The sequence below is a fragment of the Mesoplodon bidens genome, assembly GCF_964165515.1.
Source record: "Mesoplodon bidens genome assembly, chromosome: 7".
In the NCBI taxonomy this organism is placed as follows: domain Eukaryota; kingdom Metazoa; phylum Chordata; class Mammalia; order Artiodactyla; family Ziphiidae; genus Mesoplodon; species Mesoplodon bidens.
Genome location: NC_138164.1, coordinates 52,501,836 through 52,529,030, shown reverse-complemented (window position 1 = coordinate 52,529,030; position 27,195 = coordinate 52,501,836). Strand labels below are relative to the sequence as shown.

At 35.7% G+C, this 27,195-nt stretch overlaps 1 protein-coding gene across 2 annotated transcripts in view; it reads left to right on the top strand.

Annotated features, from left to right (window-relative positions):
- Positions 1-27,195, top strand: part of USP47 (ubiquitin specific peptidase 47) — a 123,661-nt gene that overhangs the window by 72,633 nt on the left and 23,833 nt on the right. For both annotated transcript variants that reach the window (XM_081239976.1, XM_081239975.1), the window contains 7 exons: positions 17,831-17,926; positions 18,011-18,163; positions 21,043-21,210; positions 23,023-23,154; positions 23,622-23,698; positions 24,291-24,346; positions 26,365-26,477. In XM_081239976.1, the coding sequence (XP_081096102.1) occupies positions 17,831-17,926; positions 18,011-18,163; positions 21,043-21,210; positions 23,023-23,154; positions 23,622-23,698; positions 24,291-24,346; positions 26,365-26,477 (795 nt within the window). The remainder of the gene's footprint in view (positions 1-17,830; positions 17,927-18,010; positions 18,164-21,042; positions 21,211-23,022; positions 23,155-23,621; positions 23,699-24,290; positions 24,347-26,364; positions 26,478-27,195) is intronic.

Sequence of the window (27,195 nt, the reverse complement as noted above, 5' to 3'; positions counted from 1 at the left end):
CTAAATAGAAAGGGAATGATAAAAGGAAGGTATATTGGAACATTAGGAATGAAGAAAGAACATGGTAAGCAAAAATTTGGGTAAATACAGTAGGCTTTCCTTGTCCTCCTGAGTTTTCTAAATTATGTTTGATAGTTGAACCAAAATTGTAACACTGTTTGATGTGGTTCTAAATGTAGGTAGAGGAACTATTTAAGACAACTATATTATAAATAGGAGAAGGTAAAAAGACATAGAGGTAAGCTTTCTATACTTCACTTGAACTGGTAAAAGGTTGGGACCAACAGACAGATAAGTTTTGTGTATGTAATGTAAAACCCAGAGCAACCACTGAAAAAGAGATAAACTCAAAAGCACTATAGATAAATCAAAGTAAAATTTAAAAAAATTTTTACGGTCATCCACAGGAAGGCAGAAAAAATAAACCAAAAATTTTAAATGGCATACTTAGTTACATGTAAACAGTCTAACTATACCAAATAAAAGGCAGAGATCAGCATATTAGATTTTAAAAAAGTGACCCAACAGTATGCTAGCTACAAAAACTCCCTACAGTATATTGGTATAGGCAGGTTGATAGTAAAGGATTGAAAATGATATACCATGTAAACATTAATCAAGGTAAATGAGGAATGGCTATATTAATATCAGGTAAAGTAGACTTTGAAGCAAAATTACTAGAGACAGAGAAGGGCATTATCTAATGATTAAAAGGTCAATCCATCAAGAAGACAGCAATCCTAAATGTGTATGTATCAAGTAACAGAGCTGCAAAATACATGAGGCGAAAGCTGTCCTACCTGAAAGGAGAAATTGACAAATCTGCAATTATAGTTGGAGACTTCAGTGCCCTTCTCAATAATTGATAGGTAGAATCTCTAGACAGAAAATTAGCAAAGCTATGGAACTTAACAATACCATCAGCCAACAAGATCTAACAGACATTTATAATATGGTCCACTCAACAACAACAGAGTATAACATTCAAGTGCCTGTGGACTACATACTAGGGTAGACCATATCCTGGGCCATAATACAAACCTCAATTTAAAAGAATTAAAATCATAGAGTATATGTTATTCAGCCTCACTGGAATCAAATTGGAAATCAATAACAGAAAGATAAGTGGAAAATCACCAAACTGTTTAGTTGAAAACTAAACAACACACTTAAATCCATAAGTCAAAGAGAAAGTCTCAAGGGAAATGTTTTTAAAAATACTTTGAACTGAATGGAAATGAAAATATAACATGTCAAATTTTGAGACATAGCTGAAGCAATACTACTAATAGGGGAACTTAGAACATTAAATGCTGCCCTTTAGCAAAAATTCTTAACATTAGAATAAAGAGGAATTGTTTTGAATCAATAATCTAAGCTTCCACCTAACCTGGAAAAAGAGCAAAAGAAACCCAAAGCCAGCAGAAGGAAGGACATAATAAAGAAAAGGACAGAAATCTGTGAAATTGAAAACAGAAAATTAATAAATGAGAGCTATTATTTGAAAACATCAATCTGATTGACAAACATAGCAAGACTGACAGAAGGGGAAAAAAGATAAGAAAAAATTTTCCAGTATTAAGAATGAAATTAGTACCACTACAAACCTTGTAGATATCAAAACGATAGTAAGGGACAACTCTGCAAACATAAATTTGATAACTCAGATGAAATGAGCTAACGCCTTGAAAAGTACAAAGTACAACTCACCTAATATGACTTGAATAGCCCTATAACTATTCAAGTTATTCATTCAACTGTTAAGATATTAAATTCATAATTTAAAATCTCTTAGAAAGAAAATCTGTAAGTTGGAATGGTTTCACTGGAGACTTGTACCAGACATTTTAGCACAGTGAACACCAGTTCTACACAACCCCTTCCAAAAAACAGAAAGGAAAGAACCCTTCTCAGTGTATTTTATGAAGCTAGTCTTATCCTCATACTAAACCAGACAAAGACAGTTAAAACTACAACAATAACAACAACAAAAAACAAAACAAAATACAAAAAAACTATGACCAAGCCACTATTCTTTTTATACACACACACACACACACACACATATCTTTATTGGAGTATAATTGATTTACAATGTTGTGTTAGTTTTTGCTGTACAACAAAGTGAATCATCTGTATGTATACATATATCCTCATATACCCTCCTTTTTACATCTCCCTCCCACCCTCCCTATCCCACCCCTCTAGGTGGTCACAGCATGGAGCTAATCTCCCTGTGCTATGTGGCTGCTTCCCACTAGCTATCTGTTTTACATTTGGTAGTGTATATGTCAGTGCCACTCGTTCACTTTGTCCCAGCTTACCCTTACCCCTCCCCATGTCCTCAAGTCCATTCTGTACGTCTGTGTCTTTATTCCTGTCCTGCCCCTAGATTCTTCAGAACTTTTTTTTTTTAGATTCCATATGTATGTTAACATATAATATTTGTTTTTCTCTTTCTGACTTACTTCACTCTCTATGACAGACTAGGTCCATCCACCTCACTACAAGTAACTCAATTTCGTTTCTTTTTATGGCTGAGTAATATTGCATTGTATATATGTGCCACATCTTCTTTATCCATTCATCTGTCAGTGGACACTTAGGTTGCTTCCATGTCCTGGCTATTGTAAATAGTGTTGCAGTGAACATTGTGGTACATGATGCTTTTTGAATTATGCTTTTCTCAGGGTATATGCCCAGTAGTGGGATTGCTGGGTTGTATGGTAGTTCTATTTTTAGTTTTTTAAGGAACCTCCATACTGTTCTCCATAGTGGCTGTATCAATTTACATTCCCACCAACAGTGGAAGAGGATGCCCTTTTCTCCACACCCTCTCCAGCATTTATTGTTTCTATATTTTTTGATGATGGCCATTCTGACCAGTGTGAGGTGATACCTCATTGTGGTTTTGATTTGCATTTCTCTAATGATTAGTAATGTTGAGCATCCTTTCATTTGCTTGTTGGCAATCTATATGTCTACTCGGGAGAAATGTCTATTCATGTCTTCTGCCCATTTTTGGATTGGGTTGTTTGTTTTTCTGATACTGAGCTGTATAAGCTGCTTTTATATTTCGGAGGTTAATCCTTTGTCAGTTGCTTCGTTTGGAAGTATTTTCTCCCATTCTGAGGGTTGTCTGTTCGTCTTGTTTATGGTTTCCTTTGCTGTGCAAAAGCTTTTAAGTTTCATTAGCTCCCATTTGTTTATTTTTTATTTTATTTCCATTTCTCTAGATAGTGGGTCAAAAAGGAGCTTCCTGTGATTTATGTCATAGAGCATTCTGCCTGTATTTTCCTCTAAGAGTTTTATAGTGTCTTGCCTTACATTTAGGTCTTTAATCCATTTTGAGGGTTTTTTTGTATGGTGTTAGGAAGTGTTCTAATTTCATTCTTTTACATGTAGCTATCCAGTTTTCCCAGCACCACTTATTGAAGAGGCTGTCTTTTCCCCATTGTATATTCTTGCCTCCTTTGTCAAAGATAAGGTGACCATATGTGCATGGGTTTATCTCTGGCAAGCCAGTATTCTTAATGCATATAGACGGGAAAATCCTAATCAAATTATTAGCAAATAGAATTAAGGAATATATAAGGAGAATTATATACCATGTCTAAGTAGAGTTCATTCTAGGGATTCAAGGCTTGTCAGTATGTAAAAAATCAATGACTGTAATCTACCATATTGACAGAAAAGAAAATTCACATGATCATATCAATTGACTTAGAAAAAGTACGTGACAAAGTTCAACATCCACTTATGATAAAAAAAAACTATTTGAAAACTAGTAATACAGGGTAATTTTCTCAACCTGGTAAAGAACGTATTTAGAAACATAGAGCTACCATCGTATTTCATGGTGAAAGACGGAATATTTTCTCCCTAAAACATCAAGGTTATCTAGGCAAGGATGTCTGCTGTCACTCTTATTCAGTTCAGTACTGGAAGTCATAGCCAGTACAGTAAGGCAAGAAGAGGAAATAAAAAGCATACCAATAAAAGGAAGAAATAAAATTGTTCCCCTCCTTTTTTATTTATTTTTATTTTTGAATTTTATTTTATTTTTTATACAGCAGGTTCTTATCAGTTATCTATTTTATATATATTAAGCATATATAGGTCAATCCCAATCCCCCAATTCATCCCACCATCACCACCACCATCCCCCCGAGCCTGCTTTACCCCCTTGGAGTCCATACGTTTGTTCTCTACATCTGTGTCTCTATTTCTGCCTTGCAAACCGGTTCATCTGTACCATTTTTCTAGATTCCACATATATGCATTCATAAACGATATTTGTTTTTCTCTTTTTGATTTACTTCACTCTGTATGACAGTCTACAAATGACCCAGTTCCATTCCTTTTTATGGCTGAGTAATATTCCATTGTATATACATACCACATCTTTATCCATTCATCTGTCAGTGGGCATTTAGGTTGCTTCCAGGACCTGGCTATTGAACATTGGGGTGCATGTGTCTTTTTGAATTATGGTTTTCTCTGGGTATATGCCCAGTAGTGGGATTGCTGCGTCATTTGGTAATTGTATTTTTAGTTTTTTAAGGAACCTTCCTACTGTTCTTCACAGTGGCTCTATCAATTTACATTCCCACCAACAGTGCAAGAGGGTTCCCTTTTCTCCACACCCTTTCCAGCATTTGTTGTTTGTGGATTTTCTGATGATGCCCATTCTGACCAGTGTGAGGTGATACCTCATTGTAGTTTTTTTTGTTTGTTTGTTTGTTTTTTGCAGTACGCGGGCCTCTCACTGTTGTGGCCTCTCCCATTGCGGAGCACAGGCTCCGGACGTGCAGGCTCAGCGGCCATGGCTCACGGGCCCAGTCGCTCCGCGGCATGTGGGATCTTCCCGGACCGGGGCACGAACCCGTGTCCCCTGCATCGGCAGGCAGACTCTCAACCACTGCGCCACCAGGGAAGCCCCTCATTGTAGTTTTGATGTGCATTTCTCTAATAATTAAGTGATGTTGAGCAGCTTTTCATGTGCCTCATGGCCATCTGTATGTCTTCTTTGGAGAAATGTCTATTTAGGTCTTCTGCCCATTTTTGGATTGTGTTGTTTGTTTTTTTGATATTGAGCTACATGAGCTATTTATATATTTTGGAGATTAATCCTTTGTCCGTTGATTCGTTTGCAAATATTTTCTCCCATTCTGAGGGTTGTCTTTTCATCTTGTTTATAGTTTCCTTTGCTGTGCAAAAGTTTTTAAGTTTCATTAGGTCCCATTTGTTTATTTTTGGTTTTGCTTCCATTTCTCTAGGAGGTGGGTCAAAAAAGGTCTTGCTGTGATTTATGTCAAAGAGTGTTCTTCCTATGTTTTCCTCTAAGAGTTTTATAGTATCCAGTCTTACATTTAGGTCTTTAATCTATTTTGAGTTTATTTTTGTGTGTGGTGTTAGGGAGTGTTCTAATTTCATTCTTTTACATGTAGCTGTCCAGTTTTCCCAGCACCACTTACTGAAGAGACTGTCTTTTTTCCATTGTATATCCTTGCCTCCTTTGTTATAGATTAGTTGACCATAGGTGTGTGGGTTTATCTCTGGGCTTTCTATCCTGTTCCATTGATCTATATTTCTGTTTTTGTGCCAGTACCATATTGTCTTGATTACTGTAGCTTTGTAGTATAGTCTGAAGTCAGGGAGTCTGATTCCTCCAGTTCCATTTTTTTTCCCTCAAGATTGCTTTGGCTATTCGGGGTCTGTTGTGTCTTCATAAAAATTTTAAGATTTTTTGTTCTAGTTCTGTAAAAAAAAATGCCATTGGTAATTTGATAGGGATTGCGTTGAATCTGTAGATTGCTTTGGGTAGTATAGTCATTTTCACAATATTGATTCTTCCAATCCATGAACATGGTATATCTCTCCATCTGTTTTTGTCATCTTTGCTTTCTTTCATCAACGTCATATAGTTTTCTGAGTACAGGGCTTTTACCTCCCTTGGTAGGTTTATTCCTAGGTATTTTATTCTTTTTGTTACAGTGGTACATGGGATTGTTTCCTTTATTCCTCTTTCTGATTTTTCATTGTTGGTGTATAGGAATGCCAGCGATTTCCGTACATTAATTTTGTATCCTGCAACCTTACCAAATTCATTGATTAGTTCTAGTAGTTTTCCGGTGGCATCTTTAGGATTTTCTATATATAGTATCATGTCATCTGCAAACAGTGATACTTTTACTTCTTTTCCAATTTGTATTCCTTTTATTTCGTCGTCTTCTCTGATTGCCGTGGCTAGGACTTCCAAAACTATGTTGAATAATAATTGTGAGAGTGGACATCCTTGTCTTGTTCCTGATCTTAGAGGAAATGCTTTCAGTTTTTCACCATTGAGAATGATGTTTGCTGTGGGTTTGTCGTATATGGCCTTTATGATGTTAAGGTAGGTTCCGTCTGTGCCCACTTTCTGGAGAGTTTTTATCATCAATGGGTGTTGAATTTTTTCGAAAGCATTTTCTGCATCTATTGAGATGATCATCTGGTTTTTATTCTTCAGTTTGTTCATATGGTTTATCACATTGATTGATTTGCATATACTGAAGAATCCTTGCATCCCTGGGATAAATCCCACTTGATCATGGTGTATGATCCTTTTAATGTACTGCTGGATTCTGTTTGCTAGTATTTTATTGAGGATTTTCACATCTGTATTCATCATTGATATTGGTCTGTAATTTTCTCTTTTTGTAGTATCTTTGTCTGGTTTTGGTATCAGGGTGATGGTGGCCTCATAGAATGAGTCTAGGAGTGTTTCTTCCTCTGCTATATTTTGGAACAGTTTGAGAGGATGGGTGTTAGCTCTTCTCTAAATGTTTGATAGAATTCACCTCTGAAGCCATCTGGTCCTGGACTTTTGTTTGTTGGAAGATTTTTGATCACAGTGTCAATTTCATTCCTTGTGATTTGTCTGTTCATATTTTCTGTTTACTCCTGGTTCTTTCTTGGAAGGCTATACCTTTCTAAGAATTTGTCCATTTTATTGGCATAGAGTTGCTTGTAGTAGTCTCTTAGGATGCTTTGTATTTCTGCGGTGTCTGTTGTAACTTCTTCTTTCTCATTTCTAATTTTATTGATTTGAGTCCTCTCCCTCCTTTTCTTGATGAGTGTGGCTAAAGGTTTATCAATTTTGTTTATCTTCTCAAATTACCAGCTTTTAGTTTTATTGATCTTTGCTATTTTTTTTGTTTCTATTTCATTTATTTCTGCTCTGATCTTTATGATTTCTTTCCTTCTACTGACTTTGGGTTTTGTTTGTTCTTCTTTCTCTAGTTCCATTAGGTGTTAAGGTTAGATTGTTTATTTGAGATTTTTCTTGTTTCTTGAGGTAGGATTGTATTGCTATAAACTTCCTTCTTAGAACTGCTTTTGCTGCAACCCATAGATTTTGGATCATCGTATATTCATTGTCATTTGTCTCTAGGTATTTTTTGATTTCCTCTTTGTCCTTAGTGGTTTCTTGGTTATTTAGAAACGTATTGTTTAGCCTCCATGTGTTTGTGTTTTTTACGTTAATTTCCCTGTAATTGATTTCTAATCTTATAGTGTTGTGGTCGGAAAAGATGCTTGGTACGATTTCAATTTTCTTTTTTTTTTAAATTTTATTTATTTATTATTTATTTATTTATTTTTGGCTGTGTTGGGTGTTCGTTGCTGTGCATGGGCTTTCTCTAGTTGTGGTGAGTGGGGGCTACTCTTCGTTGCAGTGTGCAGGCCTCTCACTGCAGTGCCTTCTCTTGTTGTGGAGCATGAGCTCTAGGCGCGCAGACTTCAGTAGCTGTGGCACGCGGTCTCAGTAGTTGTGGCTTGTGGGCTCTAGAGCGCAGGCTCAGTAGTTGTGGCGCATGGGGTTAGTTACTCTGCGGGATGTGGGATCTTCTGGGACCAGTGCTCGAACCCGTGTCCCCTGCATTGGCAGGCGGATTTTTAACCACTGTGCCACCAGAGAAGCCCGATTTCAATTTTCTTAATTTTAGCAAGGCTTGATTTGTGACCCAAGATGTGATCTATCCTGGAGAATATTCCATGTGCACTTGAGAATAAATTGTAATCTGCTGTTATTGGATGGAATGTCATATAAATATCAAATCTGTCTGGTCTATTGTGTCATTTAGAACTTGTGTTTCCCTATTAATTTTCTGTCTGGATGATCTGTCCGTTAGTGTAAGTGAGGTTAAATTCCCCCACTATTATTGTGTTACTGTCGATTTCCTCTTTTAGAGCTATTAGCGGTTGCCTTATGTGTATTGAGGTGCTCCTATGTTGGGTTCATATATATTTATAATTGTTATATCTTTTTCTTGGACTGATCCCTTGATCATTATGTAGTGTCTTTCCTTGTCTCTTGTAACATTCTTTATTTTAAAGTCCATTTTATCATATATGAGAATTGCTACTTCAGCTTTCCTTTGATTTCCGTTTCCATGGAATATCTTTTTTCCATCCCCTCACTTTCATTCTGTATGTGTCCCTAGGTCTGAAGTGGGTCTCTTGTAGACAGCGTATATATGGGTCTTGTTTTTGTATCCATTCAGCGAGCCTATGTCTTCTGGTTGGAGCATTTAATCCATTCACGTTTAAGGTAATTATCGATATGTATGTTCCTGTGACCATTTTCTTAATTGTTATGAGTTTGTTTTTGTAGGTCCTTTTCTTCTCTTGTGTTTCCCACTTAGAGAAGTTCCTTTAGCATTTGTTGTAGAGCTAGTTTGGTGGTGCTGAATTCTCTTAGCTTTTGCTTGTCTGTAAAGCTTTTGATTTCTCTGTCGAATCTGAATGAGATCCTTGCTGGGTAGAGTAATCTTGGTTATAGGTTCTTCCCTTTCATCACTTTAAATATATCATGCCACTCCCTTCTGGCTTGTAGAGTTTCTGCTGAGAGATCAGCTGTTAACGTTATGGGAGTTTCCTTATATGTTATTTGTCGTTTTTCCCTTGTTGCTTTCAATAATTTTTCTTTGTCTTTAGTTTCTGTCAGTTTAATTACTATGTGTCTCGGCGTGTTTCTCCTTGGGTTTATCCTACCTTGGACTCTCTGCCCTTCCTGGACTTGGGTGGCTATTTCCTTTCCCATGTTAGGGAAATTTTCAACTATAATCTCTTCAAATATTTTCTTGGGTCCTTTCTCTCTCTCTTCTCCTTCTGGGACCCCTATAATGCGAATGTTTTTGCATTTAATGTTGTCCCAGGGGTCTCTTAGGCTCTCTTCATTTCTTTTCATTCATTTTTCTTTATTCTGTTCCACGGCAGTGAATTCCACCATTCTGTTTTCCAGGTCACTTATCCGTTCTTCTGCTTCTGTTATTCTGCTATTGATTCCTTGTAGTGTATTTTTCATTTCAGTTCTTGTATTGTTCATCTCTTTTTGTTTGTTCTTTAATTCGTCTAGGTGTTTGTTCTTTAATTCTTCTACGTCTTTGTTAAACATTTCTTGCACCTTCTCGATCTTTGCTTACATTCTTTTTCCATGGTCCTGCATCATCTTCACTATCATTATTCTCAATTCTTTTTCTGGAAGGTTGCCTATCTCTGCTTCATTTAGTTGTTTTTCTGGGGTTTTATCTTGTTCCTTCATCTGGTACATAGCCCTCTGCCTTTTCATCTTGTCTGTCTTTCTTTGAATGTGGTTTTCATTCCAGTGGCTGCAGGATTGCAGTCTTCTTGCTTCTGCTGTCTGCCCTCTGGTGGATGAAGCTATCTAAGAGGCTTGTGCAAACTTCCTGATGGGAGGGTGTGTTGGTGGGTATAGCTGGGTGTTGTTCTTGTGGGCAGAGCTCAGTAAAACTTTAATTTGCTTGTCTGCTGATGGGTGGGGCTGAGTTCCCTCCCTGTTAGTTGTTTGGCCTGAGGTGACCCAGCACTGGAGCCTGCAGGCATTTTGGTGGGGCTAATGGTGGACTCTGTGAGTACTCATGCCAAGGATTACCTCCCAGAACTTCTGCCAGTGTCCTTGTCCCCACGGTGAGCCATAGCCACCCCCTCTGCCTCTGCAGGAGACCTTCCAACACTAGCAGGTAGGTCTGATTCAGTCTCCTATGGGGTCACTGTTCCTTCCCCCTGGTTCCTGATGTGCACACTATGTGTGTGCTCTCCAAGTATGGAGTCTCTGTTTCCCCCAGTCTTGTTGAAGTCCTGCAGTCAAATCCCCCTAGCCTTCAAAGTCTTAATCTCTGGGAATTCGTCCTCCCATTGCCAGACCCCTAGGTTGGGTTGCCTGATGTGGGGCTCAGAACCTTCATTCCAGTGGGTGGCCTTCTGTGGTATAATTGTTCTCCAGTTTGTGAGTCACTCACCCGTGGTTATGGGATATGATTTTATTGTGATTGCACCCTTCCTACCATCTCATTTTGGCTTCTCCTTTGTCTTCGGTTGTGGGGTATCTTTTTTTGTGAGTTCCAGTATCTTCCTGTCGATGAATACCAGCAGTTATTTGTGAATCCAGTGCTCTCACAAGAGGGAGTGAGCACACGTCCTTGTACTCCGCCATCCTGAACCACTCTACCTGCTCCCCCACCTATTTTAAGCAACATAATTTTTTTGTATAGAAAACCTGAAGACATTTACCAAAACAAAACCCTAGAACTAATAAGTGAGTTTAATAGATAGCAGGATATAAGATAAACATACAAAAATCAATTGTATTTCAAAAATACTAGCAATGAAATGTGGCAAGTGAAATTAAAAATACAATACCATTTATAGTTCTGGGGCAAAAAAAGCCTTAGGTGTAAATCTAACACAATATGTACTGGACCTATGTGCTGGAAACTATAAATTCTGAAAAGAATATTTAAGTAAAGGGAGAGACATACTGTCCTCATTGATTGGAATATTCACATGGTAAAGATGTGGATTCTCCCCCAAATTGTATAATTTTAATGAAATTCCTTTCAAAATCTGAGAAGATTTTTCAAGCTCATTCTTAAAAAATTAGCTAGAATAGCTAAGAGAATTTTGGAAAGAGAATAAAGTAGGAGAAATCAGTCTACTTGATCTCAAGACTTATAGCTACAGTAATCAAGGCTGTATGGTATTGGAGGAATAGACAAATAGATCAGTGGAACATAATAGAAAACCTAGAACTAGATCCATATAAACATGCCCAGCTGATTTTTTTAGAATTGCACAGCGCAATTCAATTCAGCAAGGATAGTCTTTTAAACAAATGATGTTAAAACCATTGGGAATTCATATATACAAAAAGGAACCTTAAACCTCACAGCTTGTAAAAAAATTAACTCAAAATGGATCATATAACAACAATGTAAAGTTACAAACTTTTAGAAATAAAACACAGGAAAAAATCCTCTAGAAAAAGGGTTAAGCAATGAATTCTTAGACTTGATACCAAAAAGTGCAATCCACAAAGGGAAAAATTGACAAGTTGTATCTCAACAAAATTTTAAAACATTTGTTCTTTGAAAGCCTATGTGATGAAGGTAAGAGAAGCTACAGACTGGGAGAACATATTTGGAAACCCCATATCTGACAGAGGACTAGTATCTAGAATACATAAAGACGTCTCAAAACACAATAGTAAAAAATGATAACAGCCCATTTAGACAGTTGGCAAAAGACATAAACAACATTTCATGTAAGAGGATATGCAGATATCAAATAAATACAGGAATAGATGTTCAACATCACTAGGGAAATGCAAATTCAAACCATAATGAAAATAACAGTCTACCAACAGAATGGCTAAAATAAAAAATAATGGCAGCACAAAAAGCTGACAACAGTGTGGAGGAACTGGATCACTCATGTTTTAGGTGGGAATGTGAAAAGTTACAGGCAGTTTCTCATAAAACTAAACATGAAATTATCATAACCTCAGGAATTATACTCTTGGTTATTTATCCCAGAGAAACAAAAACTTATCAAATATTCATAATGTCCTTATTTTTAATATTCTATAACTGGAATCAGCCCAGATGTTCTTGGACAAGTAAATGGTTTAACAAACTGTGGTACAAACAAACCATAGAATACTACATAGCAATAAAAAGGGACAAACTACCGATACACACAGAAACTTGAATGAATCTCCAGGGAATTATGCTGAGTGACAAAATCCAATCTCAAAAGGTTACATATGGTTCCATTTATATAACATTCTTGATAAAACAAAATTTTAGAACTGGGAGATGGATTAATTATTGCCAGAGCTTGTAGATTAGTTGGTACCAGGGGAAGGATGGGTAGGTGGTTACTATAAAAGGACAACATGAGGGATCCTTGTGGTGTAGGAACTGTTCAGTCTCTTGACTATGGTGGTGGAATATATAAGCCTATACAGGTAATAAAATAGTAAAGAACTTACTACACACACATAGACAGACAAATGAGTACACTGAAACTGAGAAAATTGGAATAAGGTTGGTGGGTTATATCAATGTCAGTATCCTGATTTTGATATTATACTATGGTTTTGCAAAATGTTACCAAATGGAGGAATGGCAGAGTGTACAGGAGGCTCTGTATTATTTCTTATAATTGTATGTGAATCTTCAGTTATCACAAAAATTGCAATTAAAAGTAGATGGCTTAAGTAAAAGTAGAGTTCTTTTCCTAGTTTAAAAGAGAAAAGTATATATTCTGGGAAAGATAGTTGACTCTCTGTAAGGAAGACATGTAACTGTATTTCAATAACACAGAATTGCTAAGTATGTCGAAGTCAGTTAGAAAATAGTTATCAGTAGTGGTTCTAATTTATCTTCAGTAGTTCAGTCTGAAAAATAAAGTATTATATTTTAGCAACCATTTCTTCATTCAATCTGAAGTAGATGTTGAATGATGGAGAAAGAATTTTATATATAAGTTAAGAGTAAATATAAATGAGAGGATTTATATACCATTCCTTGGTTCTATCTTTTGATTGCACTGTACCTAGATTTTCTATATTTCTTACTCAGAGAACTAAGGATGTAAGAATTCTCTATGTTCTATTCTGAATGCTGGAAATCAGGGTCTAAAAAACTCTGCACAATTACACTTTGTATAATATATAAGGAGGTGTAAGCTCTAGAAAATAAAACTGTTATCTTCACTCTGGAATGATGAAAAACAATCACAGTCAACCCAAAGCTAGTTTGGAAACATGACACAAGAATAACATACTGAAGAGGACAGCTCATGGTAAGCAGTATAGTTTTTTTGTGTGTATTAATAATGGCATAATGTTTATTATATTTTCCATTTTTATGATCCCTAACTTATTTTTTGTTATCTAAAATATAGTTTGGCACGATTTTTAGTTATCTTGTATATCACATTAAGTGAAGACAAATGTATATAACCACATTGCCCATGATTTACATAATTTATTTGTTGAATGAATAGATGAATTGAAGCTAATTTTTATGACTGAATAATTTTATTTATAATTATTCTGGGGTCAACTTTTTAAAAAATGAATAAGAAGCTAAAGAAAATTATTAATATAGCTTTAACTGGTTTCTAAATCTAAAGGAAAATGGTGGCTACCTCAATCTCCATATCTCCACATATCCTCCCAAAACCATAGGCTAGAAGGAACACAAATGAAACCCAACTAACCCATACTTTCTGGATTGCTAGGAGACAATAACATGAACTTCAAATTACCTGAAAGTAGCAAAATTATCAAGTGCCAGCAGAGCTTCCACTGCTGCTGCAAGTCTGTATGTGTGGAGAGTATGAAGTGGGATGCTTTAGAGACTATGAAACAGAAGAGAGGGGACTGAAAGACTTAAACAAAATGAAGACAGAATCACCCTCAAAAAGAGAAAGTACAACAATATGTGCCAAAATAGTGAACACAGACTGGGACTTGGTTGTTTATAGTACCAGCTACCAGGAAGGAGTTTTAGAGTGTGTAGGATTAGGAAGTGGCAGCCTTGGAGGAATTTTGCTTCTAGAGAAGGAGATAAACAGAGAAGGGGTGATGCCACTGAGTCCTAGCAGTGAGGAGAAAACAAGAAGAAAAAGAAAAAGAAAGGGTTCTGCAAAATGAAAGAAGACACCAACCTCTTTTCCCCCATTACCCATTCAAGAAATTACACTTCACTAAGTTGACAGAAGGTACTCACAAACTAAAGAATGCTGTCCACAAAATGAGTAGGGGAAAACTCAAACTTACACAGCACCACTGTTGGTGGTGGGAGAAAACAGAAAATATGTATTAAATCATTTCAGCTGATGAAAATCTATACACACACAACCTCAAAACCTTAGAAAAGTAACCACAAAGTAGCATACTGTAACACAGTACTCTAGACTAAGTTAAGTATTCTCAAGCAAGCAAAACAGAACCTGGTATCCAAAAATTTAAGGAGAGAAATGGATTAAAGAAAAAACCAAGCAAACAAGAAATGCAATGCAAGCTGATCAAACTCAGGAAGGAAATTAAAGAAAAGACAAGACTATGTTAGAAATGAAGAATTAATTATAAAATGCTCAAGAGAAAATAGAATGGAATGAAAATCTAAGGAAGAACATAGAATGAAAATGAGATAAAGAAGTAAAAATTAGGATCTCAGAGCAAATGATGGAAAGGAAAGGCTGGCAAAGGAGGTCCAACATAATTGGAATCTGTGAAGAATAAAAATAACTCAGTAGAACAAAACTTATAAACTATAATCCAGGAACACTTTCTGGGAATAGGGGAAATTTAAATCTACCTTTTGAAGGACCCACCACTGTACCTGGAAAAATGGACCTGGAATGATCAACTGAGATATTTTAGTAAACTGCTAAACTTGAAAGACAAATTGGGCTGGCATCATACTTTTGGAGAGCAACATGCAAATCATGGCAATAGAATGGCAATTTCAAGAAAATCAAGAAAAAGTACAGGCCAAGGATTTGCTATCCAGCCAAGTTCTTCTTCAATTATTATGGCAATAGAAAATCAACTTTTGAATATTGAAGAACTCATTGACCATTGTATCCATAAGCCTTCTTGAGGAGTTTGTTGGAGGATGATCTCCATCCACCCAAGAGACAACTGGGGAAGCTTCAGCAAAAGGACCGTGAGCATTTAATATACTAAATTGTAGAATTAAGGACTAAATAAAACAAGAGTGGGGACATGGAAAAAAGAAAGTATGAAATGTTACATGTTAAACAACGTACAGAGAATACCATTCTTAAAAAAGGAAGAGAGAAGGGAAAGTAGAATGAGATCATAGACTGTTAAATAGGTGGGAGACCAAGGATACCATTTAAAATCAGCTGACCAGACACTAAAAGCTTAAGTAAGGAAAAGGAAGGATTAAGGGCACTAACAAAAGTACATATAAATGCACTAGAAAAAAATTACTAACCTTCCTAAATACCAAAAGAAAATGTAAAAAATAGCAAAGAAAAACCATGTAGAAAAAGAAACACAGTAAATATTACTTAATAGAGTAATTAAAATATACAATAGTGACTGAGATGAAACAAAACATCAGTCAAATATGGATGGGCTTAAATTGCCTATTAAAGGTAAAAGATTTTCAAGTTGGCTTATAAAACAAACATTATATTAAAATTTGGTTTAAACAAGAATCCAATAGTGGATGCTAAACTAAGGTGGAAAGTTCTTTAAGGCATAGTATTTTTGTATGGTCTCCAAGTGTCTCCTTACAAATTGCTTATTAGCCGCAAGAGGAAAAAAATAATAACCACATAGTGAAAAAACTGGGCAACACCTTGACCAGGTGATTGAAGTTAATATCACCAGTAAGGATGTTAGGGACATCTTGCCCTTTGACTGTGATACCCTTAGAAGAACGCATCATTACTTACTTACATTAGTCTAGTAAGGAATGCATAACCTGGATCTAACTGTAAGGAACACCAGACAAACCCATATTGCAGAACATTTTTATAAAATAACTGGCCTCTTCAAAATTGTTAATGTTATGAAAGAAAGGCTTCGAAACAAAATGAATCTGAAGAGGCAGACAGCCAAATGCAGTCTGTTTTCCTGGATTTGATTCTGTACTGGATGGGGAGAAATACTATAAAGGACATTATTAGGATAATTGACAGAATTGGAATATGAACTGACAAAAGTACTTTACCAATATTAAATTTTCCTGAGTTTGATAACACTTCTGTTCATGTAAGAATATGTTTTTTCTTAAAAAGTTGCATTGAAGTATGAAGAGGAAAAGCATGTATGAACCTGCTCTCAAGTGGTTCGGAAAAACACATAATGTGGGTGTGGGTGGGAGAATGATAAAGCAAGGTAGCAAAATGTTAAAAGTTGGTGAGTCTAAGTAAAACGTTTAAAGGAATTTTCTTTAAACTTTTCTCCGGGTTTAAAAGAAGAAGAAGAAAAAAAAGATAGCTCTGGCTGTGAACTATAAGCCAGAGATCAATATGTACATATAGCTTAGTTTAGTAAAGTAGAATTTGAGTTACATAATGTTCTCACTCTCTCCCTTTACCCTCCCCCTGCTTTTTTTAAGATATTGAGTGTTTTAACAGTTGAGTAATCCATTTGGGAAGCTCAGCTGATTTGGTATCAGTCTGTGTTAAGCTGTAGATGTGATTGCTCTTAAAGCTTTTACCTCTCATGTTTTTAAAGAATTTGCCTTTTTCGTACTTAAAATATGGAAAAAAATCCCAAAAAAATCATTTTCTAAATGTGTCCTTTCCTATGACCTCCTGTAAAACGCTTGATTATGTGGAGAAAAGCCAGCTACTTGGTCCCCCTCCCCACCTCATTGGTTCTTCTTGTGTTCTGAGGACCAAATAGGAGAAGGATGAAGTTAGAAGCATTTTGTATATTTTTTCATATTTTTCATCTTATTCCAAAATGAGCTATACCAAGCAATATGTGATTAGTAGTTTTTATATGCTTTGCTAGCTGTTTTACAACTAAATCCATTTTGCTAGATCAAGCTCCCTTTTCTTTTGGGGAACAACTTGTTCTATATCAAAAATTTTTTGAAGATATTTTGTCTTAATGATTCCACTTCTTTTTCTTTATATGTAATAAATATTGTCGGTAGTTCTACTTAGACCATGTCTGAGGAAAAGAGATGACATCAAATGAAATTGTGCAATCCAATCTTATATATCAACTAAAATTTTTTAATTGTGAAAAATCAATGATGAAAAATTACAATAAAAATTTTACGCCTACTGATTCTTCAACAATATTCATACTGGTTTCTTACTTCTGTCTTAAAGCTGTATGGAGAAAAGAGAACCACATGGTTCCACTAGGTGAACAATCCAGCATCTCTCATACATTTTCAAATGGAGCAGTAGCTGACAAGCAGTGAGAAGGTTGCACAGCGGTTTTCAATTTTATAATTAGTGCAGTGGTAGCTTACTGACTGACCCTAAATGTAGGGGTTAAGGATAATTAGATTTTTTAATGTACAAATAGTGTAAATTCTTCAGAGTGCTGGGTTATTAACTGTGCAGTTTAAAATTGTCTCCTTTTATAAGAAGGATGCAGTGACACATGCAACTGCTTTTCTAAGAAGTGTGGAATTACTTCTTAATCTAAAGACTGAGGATTTCTATTAGATTATTTAACCAAAAATCACCAAGTAAAGTCTATGAAAATTAGGTAGAAATGACTAACTGGTGTGCAACACTAGGAAACGTAGAGCTCACACAGAATGAAATAAAGTAATTTTTTGCTCAGTGTTTATAATGATAACATTTTGCTGTTGATACTTTTTTTTCCCCGTTTTTGCATTTTGAATTCCTAATTTTCTTGCTGTTCTACATATAAGTATTTTGGTAATTGTGGTGTTTTTATATTCAGGGCTTTGTCATTAACATTATAATACTTTACAATAATTATAAAACGATTTTTTTTTCTAACTAGGAGGAAGCATTGCATGCATTTATTCAGCCAGAGATCCTGGATGGCCCAAATCAATATTTTTGTGAACGTTGTAAGAAGAAGTGTGATGCACGAAAGGTAGATGCCATTTAGAAATTAATACTTAATTATCTGAGATATTATTCAATATTCAATAGATTTCCCCCCCACTTTTTTTTTTAGGGTCTTCGGTTTTTGCATTTCCCTTATCTGCTGACCTTACAACTGAAAAGGTTTGATTTTGATTATACAACCATGCACAGGATTAAATTGAATGATCGGATGACATTTCCCGAGGAACTAGACATGAGTACATTTATTGATGTTGAAGATGAGGTGAATACTTATAAATTATACTTCAGATATTCTTCCTTGATCAGAGTAACTTGTGATATTCTTTGAAAAGACAGAAAGGATATTAAATTCTGGAATTGTTTCTTAAATTTGTGTGGTAATCTTATGTTTCATAACTTTCTTAGTTATTGAAACATACCAGTCTAGAGATGGGCTGCACTGTGTTTCTGGCACATGATAAACACAGAACAGATATATTGAATGAACGAGCAAACTGGGTAGTATGGCCTTAATTTCTTGTTTTGTCTTAGTGTCTTTTTCAAGCATTAAGGTTTCTGGGTTATTCTCCCTGAAGGTTTACCAGCTCTTAAATTGGCTAGGTTAGAAAGCTAGGTAATAAAGGTATTTTTCTGTGTTTTTTTTTTTTTTTTTTTTTTTTTTTTTTGCGGTACATGGGCCTCTCACTGTTGTGGCCTCTCCCCTTGTGGAGCACAGGCTCCGGATGCACAGGCTCAGCGGCCATGGCTCACGGGCCCAGCCGCTCCGCGGCATGTGGGATCCTCCCGGACCGGGGCACGAACCCGTGTCCCCTGCATCGGCAGGCGGACTCTCAACCACTGCGCCACCAGGGAAGCCCTGTGTTTCTTTTTTAATTAGTTTTTTTTTTAATTAAAACTTTAAAAATAAAAATTTTTTAACTATTTAAATATAGTTTGAGAATGGAACTTTGAGGGCACACATAAAGCTCATTAATTTCGTCCACTCATTGACCTCCCCCAATTCTCTGGTTCCTCTATCCTTATCCAGTAAAAGATTCATAATGTCCCACTCTGTTCTCTTGGAAACGCTTCTGATTTAATTATTGGGAATATTTACATGGGAATATTTACAATCATTTAACATAGTTGTTACAGAGTGATAAATCTTTCTTATTCTCAAAACTGCCATGAAGTATTTTTTTCTGATTGGAATTCATCACAATAGTTAAAAATGCCTTTTCCCAGAGGCTTAAAAATAATTTTAAACATTCTCAAGTTTTTATTTATGCTCTTAAGTACTAAGTGGCAAATGTTTTCTGAGCCTCACTTTCCTTGTCTGTAAAGTAAGGATGATAATTGCCTTTCATAGCTTTCATAAGATGAGATTGCCTTAGATAAAATAAATGTTCATTGAATGGTACCTGTGACCAGGTAACATTCTCTGAAAGGTTTAATTTGAAATAATATCTCAAACACTTGTGCTTAAGCTAGGAAGTCTGTCCAAAGTATACCAAACTTTCAAGGGAGATTCCTACTCAGAGATGAGTATTAGATGGGTCTTCTGTATATTCCTAATGTATTTCTCATAAAGGGAAGTCTTTTCCAGGGGAAGAAAACTGAGATATAGAGTTTGACCAGAACTTGTAGGAAGTTTTAGGTCCATTTCTTGGAAGAAGAGAAGATGTTCTGGCTTAGTTAAAAGGGGTTTCAGGGATGATCTCTTTGGACTTTGTGTAGAATTCTCAAGTTGGTTTTCACCTCCATTTTTCCTTAAACCAAACTTTCTTGAGGCATGAAGACTATATGTTAGGTGCAGTTCTTAAAACAAAATTCTTGGCAAGAAGTTGGTACTTACTACATATTGCTTGGTTAATTCAAGAACTTCTAGGCAATGCCTTAAACATATCAAGTGCCTACATCTTAGAGAAGAATTTTCAGACTATGTATCTAAAATATTAAAGGAGGGGCTTCCCTGGTGGCGCAGTGGTTAAGAATCTGCCTGCCAATGCAGGGGACACAGGTTCAAGCCCTGATCCGGGAAGATTGATCCCACATGCCACAGAGCAACTAAGCCTGTGCACCACTACTACTGAGCCCACGTGCCACAACTACTGAAGCCCGCACGCCCAGAGCCCATGCTCTGCAACAAGAGAGAAGCCTGCACACCTCAATGAAAAGTAGCCCCTGCTCGCCGCAACTAGAGAAAGCCTGCGCGCAGCAATGAAGACCCAACACAGCCAAAAATAAATAAATAAAATAAATAAATTTTAAAAATAAAATATTAGGGCTTCCCTGGTGGTGCAGTGGTTGAGAGTCCGCCTGCCGATGCAGGGGACACGGGTTCGTGCCCCGGTCCGGGAAGATCCCACATGCCGCGGAGCGGCTGGGCCCGTGAGCCATGGCCGCTGAGCCTGCGCGTCCGGAGCCTGTGCTCCGCAACGGGAGAGACCACAACAGTGAGAGGCCCGCGTACCGCAAAAAATAATAATAATAATAATAAAATAAAATAAAATAAAATAAAAATAAAATATTAAAGGAAAAGGGAGGAAAGAGTTTGAGGATTTCTAGGAAGAATTCTTTGAATTAAATTTGTCTGAAAGACATTTAAAAATCATAAAAGCATGGAAAAGTATTATTTACTGTTGTTACATTTCCACCTCCTTTAACTGGAGTATAAAGTTCTTGAGGATAGATACAGTGTCTTGTTTTTCTTTCTAATTTTCTGTAATACCTAGCATAGTGATAAACTGAATTGACCTTTTTGTTCAAGAAAGGAGATGATATTCTTTGGGATTTGATAACAACAGAAACTCATTTTGGAGTGTAAGTTCTCTGCTTTTATGGTTTTTGATGAAAGAAATGGTAATTTTATATTGTTACTTTGCAGCTGTAAACATAAATGGGGTTTAATAGAATTCTGAATCACTAATTTGTTGTATTAGAATTTTAAGGTTGTTAATAGAAATGCTTTTAAGATACACTTTTGTTTAATTTTATTTAAGGTCTCACTTTTTAAGAGAAAATAAATTTGCTTAAAGTAGAATAAGTATTTTTATTAACAGTAGCATCGTAAATTATGTGGGAAAAGCAGCATATAAATTGAAAGGTTTATATTTTCCCTTTATTTAGCTTATAATTGTAAGATAATTATGTTTTATTAAGAAATCTCCTCAGACTGAAAGTTGCACTGACAGTGGAGCAGAAAATGAAGGCAGTTGTCACAGTGATCAAATGAGCAATGATTTCTCCAATGATGATGGTGTTGATGAAGGGATCTGCCTTGAAAGTAATAGTGGAACTGAAAAGATTCCAAAACCTGGGCTTGAAAAGGTACTTTCTGTAATTTGTGGTTTTTAGTTGAAAGAGAGAGTAAGGTAATCTCTGAGCTGCTATATAATTCTCTTTAAAAGAAGTTTAATTGCTATTATTTTTATGCATATATGTGGTCATAATTAAACTTTAGAAAAAACTACTCACAAGTGGGAGCATTAATTTCTGAGAGGCTGAACTGTACCTCTGAAGCAAGCTGAGTGGTGGTGTGGAAAGGGTGCTAGTAGTGAGGAAACCACTTCATTTTGCCTTTAAAGTAGCAGCAAGCCTCTAAATCTTATATCAGAGTTTTCTCATATAGCAAAATGGAAGCATTAGACTAGATCTGTTAATTTAAAAAATTCTGGCTATGGGACCTTTTCTGAAACAATAAGAGAACTAATCTTTTTTAGGCAGGGGACCCCTCAGTTTTCCTCCCCTCCCCTATGACAGCCCTTAAGGGACTTCAAAAAATGATACAATTCCATGGATTATCATTTGAAAACTACAAGACTGGATAATATCTAGGATATAATTTTTTGTTACTAGGTCAGTTATTTTTAAGATTTTATCAAACCATTTCTTTCACATTTGTATAATTTGCTTTATTGAGGGGAAAATTACAGATCAGATGTCTGGAGCAAGGTGTGAATAATGAATCACCAGTGTGAAGACTGATCACTAGCTCAAGTCTTACAGAGTCGTATTAAATATAGGGTTTTTTTTAGGCAGTATTTAAGAATGGAGTTTCACATGCATAAATCTGTTTTTAGATCAAGACCATTATTCTCACCACCATTACCACTACCCTTTACCTTTTAAAATTATCTGTTTCTTTCAGGGCAGACAGATGAGGTGTGAATTGCTGTGTGATGAATAATGTAGTGGATACATTATAACTTAGTGTAAAGAACATTGCATTCAAACAAGGGTTGGAAAACTGTGGCTCAAGAGCTAAATCCAACCCCCAACCTGTTTTTCTACATAGACAATTATGTCTATCTTTTTTTCTGTTTTCCTTATCTTATTCCACTGGATAGGATTTCCCATACAGTGTTGAATAGGAGTGGTGAGAGAGGATGCTCTTGCCTTATTCCCAATCTCAGGAGGAAAGTATTCAGTCTCTTGCCATTAAGTATGATATTGGGTCTACATTTTTTATAGATGTTGTTTATCAATTTGAGGAGGTTCCTCTCTTCCTAGTTTGTTGAGAGTCTTTATCATGAATGGGTTTGGATTTTGTCAAATATTGTTTCTGGGTTCAGTTGGTAAAATCATGTAACTTTTCTTCTTTAGCCTGGTTTACATAGGTTGATTTTCTAATGTTGAACCAGCTTTGCATACCTGAGAGATATCAAATCAATAGATCACTGTATCACAGATATTATATAAATACATTAGAAGATGTTCAAAATAATTATATACCTTAGCTCTTTTATAAAGGAAATGGAATCTTATTTGAATTTTTAAAAATGTTATTTGGGATTTATTGATTTTGATGTGCATATCAGAATGGTCTCATGTTTAACACCTTCTAAAATTTCAGACTGTTATTTTCTTTTTACATAAAATATAAATTTGTATTTCAGTATGCATTGTTCTAGAGGTTATAGCATAACGAAAATGTGAAGGAATACACTGAATGAAACTTGTGGTATATAAAATTATGTGGTGAATTACCATTTTAATGATCTTAGAGAAAAGTTGACGTGCCATAAATACAGAGGACAACTAACATGTTAGTTTGCTGTGTTTTAGTAGCGAATAGGAAATATGTAAATTAGGGTTTTGTGTTTTACCTCTGTGCTGAGTTACTTTTATTCTTTTCTTTAGAATTCTTTGATCTATGAGCTCTTCTCGGTTATGGTTCATTCAGGGAGTGCTGCTGGTGGTCATTACTATGCTTGTATAAAGTCATTCAGTGATGAGCAGTGGTACAGCTTTAATGATCAACATGTCAGCAGGGTAAGGAGGGATTTTTTAAGATTATTTAAGATATTTAAGATTATTTAAGATTATTATTCTGAAAGAATAGGGATGTTTCTCATCAACAGCAGGGTTTATTAAAAATGTGAGACTCAGTCTGTCCGTTGAAGCATACCAAATCATTAAGACATACCAGATATCATTCTTTTGTTTTTGTTTTCAGTAAATTTCCTTTGTTTCTTTGTTTTGTTTTATTTTGGGCTTGCTGAGTGTTTGCAGAGCTAGACTCCCAGTTTGCTTCTTGCTCTGAGCCTTCATACGGGCTATCTATTTAAGAGCATTAGAAAAGATTGGCTGTTAGTAGCCACTGATTATGATTACATTTTGTGAACTGGTATCTGTGTGGTCCATTTAACTTTGAGGTTAAAACTTGGGTTACATATTGACATAAAGGTAATGGTGTTATAGATCTTACCAAAAAAGTAAGTAATGTAACAACTTTTTAGATAACGCAAGAGGACATTAAGAAAACACATGGTGGATCTTCAGGAAGCAGAGGCTATTACTCCAGTGCTTTTGCAAGGTAAATAACTTCCTAATTTTTTCTGTTTATAAATTAGAATTAATTACAGCTTTTCAACATTTTTTTATCACTAAAAAGGTTTAACCCAAGGGTCAACAGACTATAACCTATGGGCCAAATTCAGCCTGCCTTCAGTTTTTGGAAATAAAGTTTTATTGGAACACCATCATACTCATTTGTTAAATATTATATGTTGATCTTTTCCCACACAACGGCAGAGTTAAGTAATTTTAGCACACACAGAATAGCTCCCAAAGCCTATGGCTTTTACTATCTGGCCCTTTTCCAGAAAAAATTTGCTGACTCCTGACTTTCCTGTAGTACTCATTCTAGGACAAAGATTTTTTGAAGATTTTACTACGTTACCAAGAAAAGATAACGGGATTTTCTCATAAATATGTCAGTAAAAGCAAAGTAGTCTCCTTTTTTTTCAAGAATGTTTAAATCTGAACCTGTACAAGAACAGCTACATGATTTTCTAATTGTTTGAAACAACAAAAAAACTACTATTTAAAATAAATATTTGATGCTAGGAAATGGAATCTTTACAATCTACTTTTTGTCCCTATTAATCTTTTCTATATTTTACTAGCTCCACAAATGCATATATGCTGATATATAGACTGAAGGACCCAGCAAGAAATGCAAGTATGTTGACATATAGTTACTTGATTTTAGTCTGTGTTATAAACCAGGTTTTTTGCAAGTTTTATAAACCCAGATAACTACGTTTAAATGATAGGACAATTACATTTTTTTATGTGTGGAAGAATTAATTATAAAGACTGTTATGAGATAATACCAACTGGTAAAAGCACTTGGGAAAAAGTTGCACTATTTTTTAATACACTAAGAGACAAAACTTACTCTGCATTGCGTACGTTGGATATTTATTTGCAGTAAGATTGTATTATATGTAGTTTGGTGCAGTGATGATAGTCTCCAGATCTGTGTAGCAGCCATAACTCACCATCTGCATGTCCCAGAACAAGTTATTTAACTTTTGTAAGTCTTACTTTCCATACATGTAAAATGGGAATAATTATAGTATTTTATAGGATTATTATAAAAAATTAAATGAGATAAAATTTTAAGCATTTAGTATCATACTAGAGTTAAACATCTTTGCTTATTTGCTTAAAAAGCAAGTAAAGTTTTATGAGTCGAGTATGAATCCTTTATTAGATTTTAATTTTATTAGGAATCCTAAAAATAATCCTGCATACAAAGCATGTGGATTTGCCTTTCTTTTTTCCTTTTGTAACTGCTACTTTAAAAAGTTACAGTTCCTGTGTTTTCTTGGTAACTCTGATCGTGACAGAGACAGTATTTGCACATAGGTGTATAAAGTGTGTGTGTGTGTACATACGATATATACACAGGTGATGTGTTTGCTCATATTCTTTTCACAATTAATATAATCATTGTCTTTGATTTCAGTATATTTCCTTTGTTTAGAAACTACTATGAGTAAATCTATTTTAAGCAGTCTAATGTTTTTGTTTACATTTTCGTGAACTCTCATCAGATTGTGAATTCAGTTGGTACAAGGCTTAGGACTTATCTATCTTTTCACCAATGATATAATACAGGGTCTGTCATATAGAGGCTGTTCAATAATTTACTGTGTAATTATAGGAAAGAAAAAAGGAAATTATAATAAGTCATTTCAGAACAGGGATTTCAGAGTAGAAGTATTAATTCTTACTTTACACATAATGAAGCTATACCCTAAAGAGTAATTTGTCCAAGGTCATAGCTACCCGGAGGAAGAGCCAGGTTTATAGTTTGTGTATCCTCTGTGACACCCAGCATTCCAGATATTTCATGTAGTACAGTAACTCAACTTTCTTTTATCTGCTCCCCACAACTCTAGTTTTGTGATGAAGCACCAGGGGGCACTGTATGTATGATACGGAATATTTTTTAAATTAGAGCTCATTTCTGTAAACAGTGGATTTTTACCTTCCACAGGGGCATGATTTTTTTTAAATATAAATTGTTCTCCCTGTTTAATGCCTAACAATCATTGGCTTTATTAAGCCGTGTTATAGTCTCATACTGTCACTTCGAATACTTTGAGTTACATGTAAAGTTCTTTGATTAGAAGGCAGCTAAAAGACTACTTTGAGAACAAAGGAAAGATAATCATATTAGTGAATAATAATAAACAAATGAATACCATTTGTAGTAGTAGAGCATCAACAGTATTTATTACATTTCCTTATATCTCAGCTAATAACTCTGTGTGGTAAGGTGCTGTTAATAAGCTGAAGAAACCAAGGTCTGGAGAAGTAAACTTGCCCAGGGTTACACAGTTTGATGGTGATAGCACTATTTGAAATCAGAAGTGCTTTTATTTTCAAGTTTAAGGGAGGCTTTTTCATTCTAAAAATCTTAATTTACATACCAGAGTTGTCTGGAGCCACGAGGTATACAGATAAAGATATGGCTTTTTTGAGACCTAACCATGTGTCATTATCAACTACCTCTTCACCCGTGTCTGGAAGAAGCTCATGTTCCAAGTTGAAAGATTGATGTAGTTGAGATATATTTTGATAACAGCTACAGTAGAAGTGTATACTCTGGGAACATAGTAGAACAAAATTAAATAAAGGAAGCTCAATCTCAGTGGCACTGTTTTACCCTGTTTTTACTATTAATAGAATTTCTAGAAGTAGATGAATATCCAGAACATATTAAAAATTTGGTGCAGAGAGAGAGAGAATTGGAAGAACAAGAAAAGAGGCAACGAGAAATTGAGCGCAATACATGCAAGGTTAGATTTCCTAATTTTACTTTTAATTAAAAAGTGCTATTGAACTTTGCTTAACTGCAGTTCTCATCACTGACTCATTGGGTTGATTCTGTAGATAGTTATGCCATCGTGATCATTAAACGGTATAACCAACTATATTACTGAGGTAAAGTGATTTCATTTTATGCATAAAAAACCAGTAACATGGGCTTCCCTGGTGGCGCAGTGGTTGGGGGTCCGCCTGCCAATGCAGGGGACACGGGTTCGATCCCTGGTCCGGGAACATCCCACATGCCACGGAGCAGCTGGGCCCATGAGCCACAGCTGCTGCGCCTGTGCTCTGGAGCTGGTGAGCCACAACTGCTGAGCCCATGTGCCACAGCTGCTGGGACCCGCGTGCCTAGGGCCCGTGCTCTGCAGAGGGAGAGGCCACCGCAGTGAGAAGCCTGCATGCAGCAGCGAAGACCCAATGCAGCCAAAAATAAATAAATTTATTTTTTAAAAAAAAAACCAATAACATAGTGATAATGCTCAGTGCTGGTGAGGTTACAGTGAGGCGAACATTGTAACATTCTGCTACAAGTATAAATTGATAAAATCTTTCTGCCTAGAATTTGAGTAGGATTTATCAAGAGCCTTAAGCAAATTCATATTCTTTTATATAATTCTCTCAAGAAAATATTACCTCATGAGTTAATGACAGATGCGGTAAAAATTTTGACCACAAGGACATTCTCCA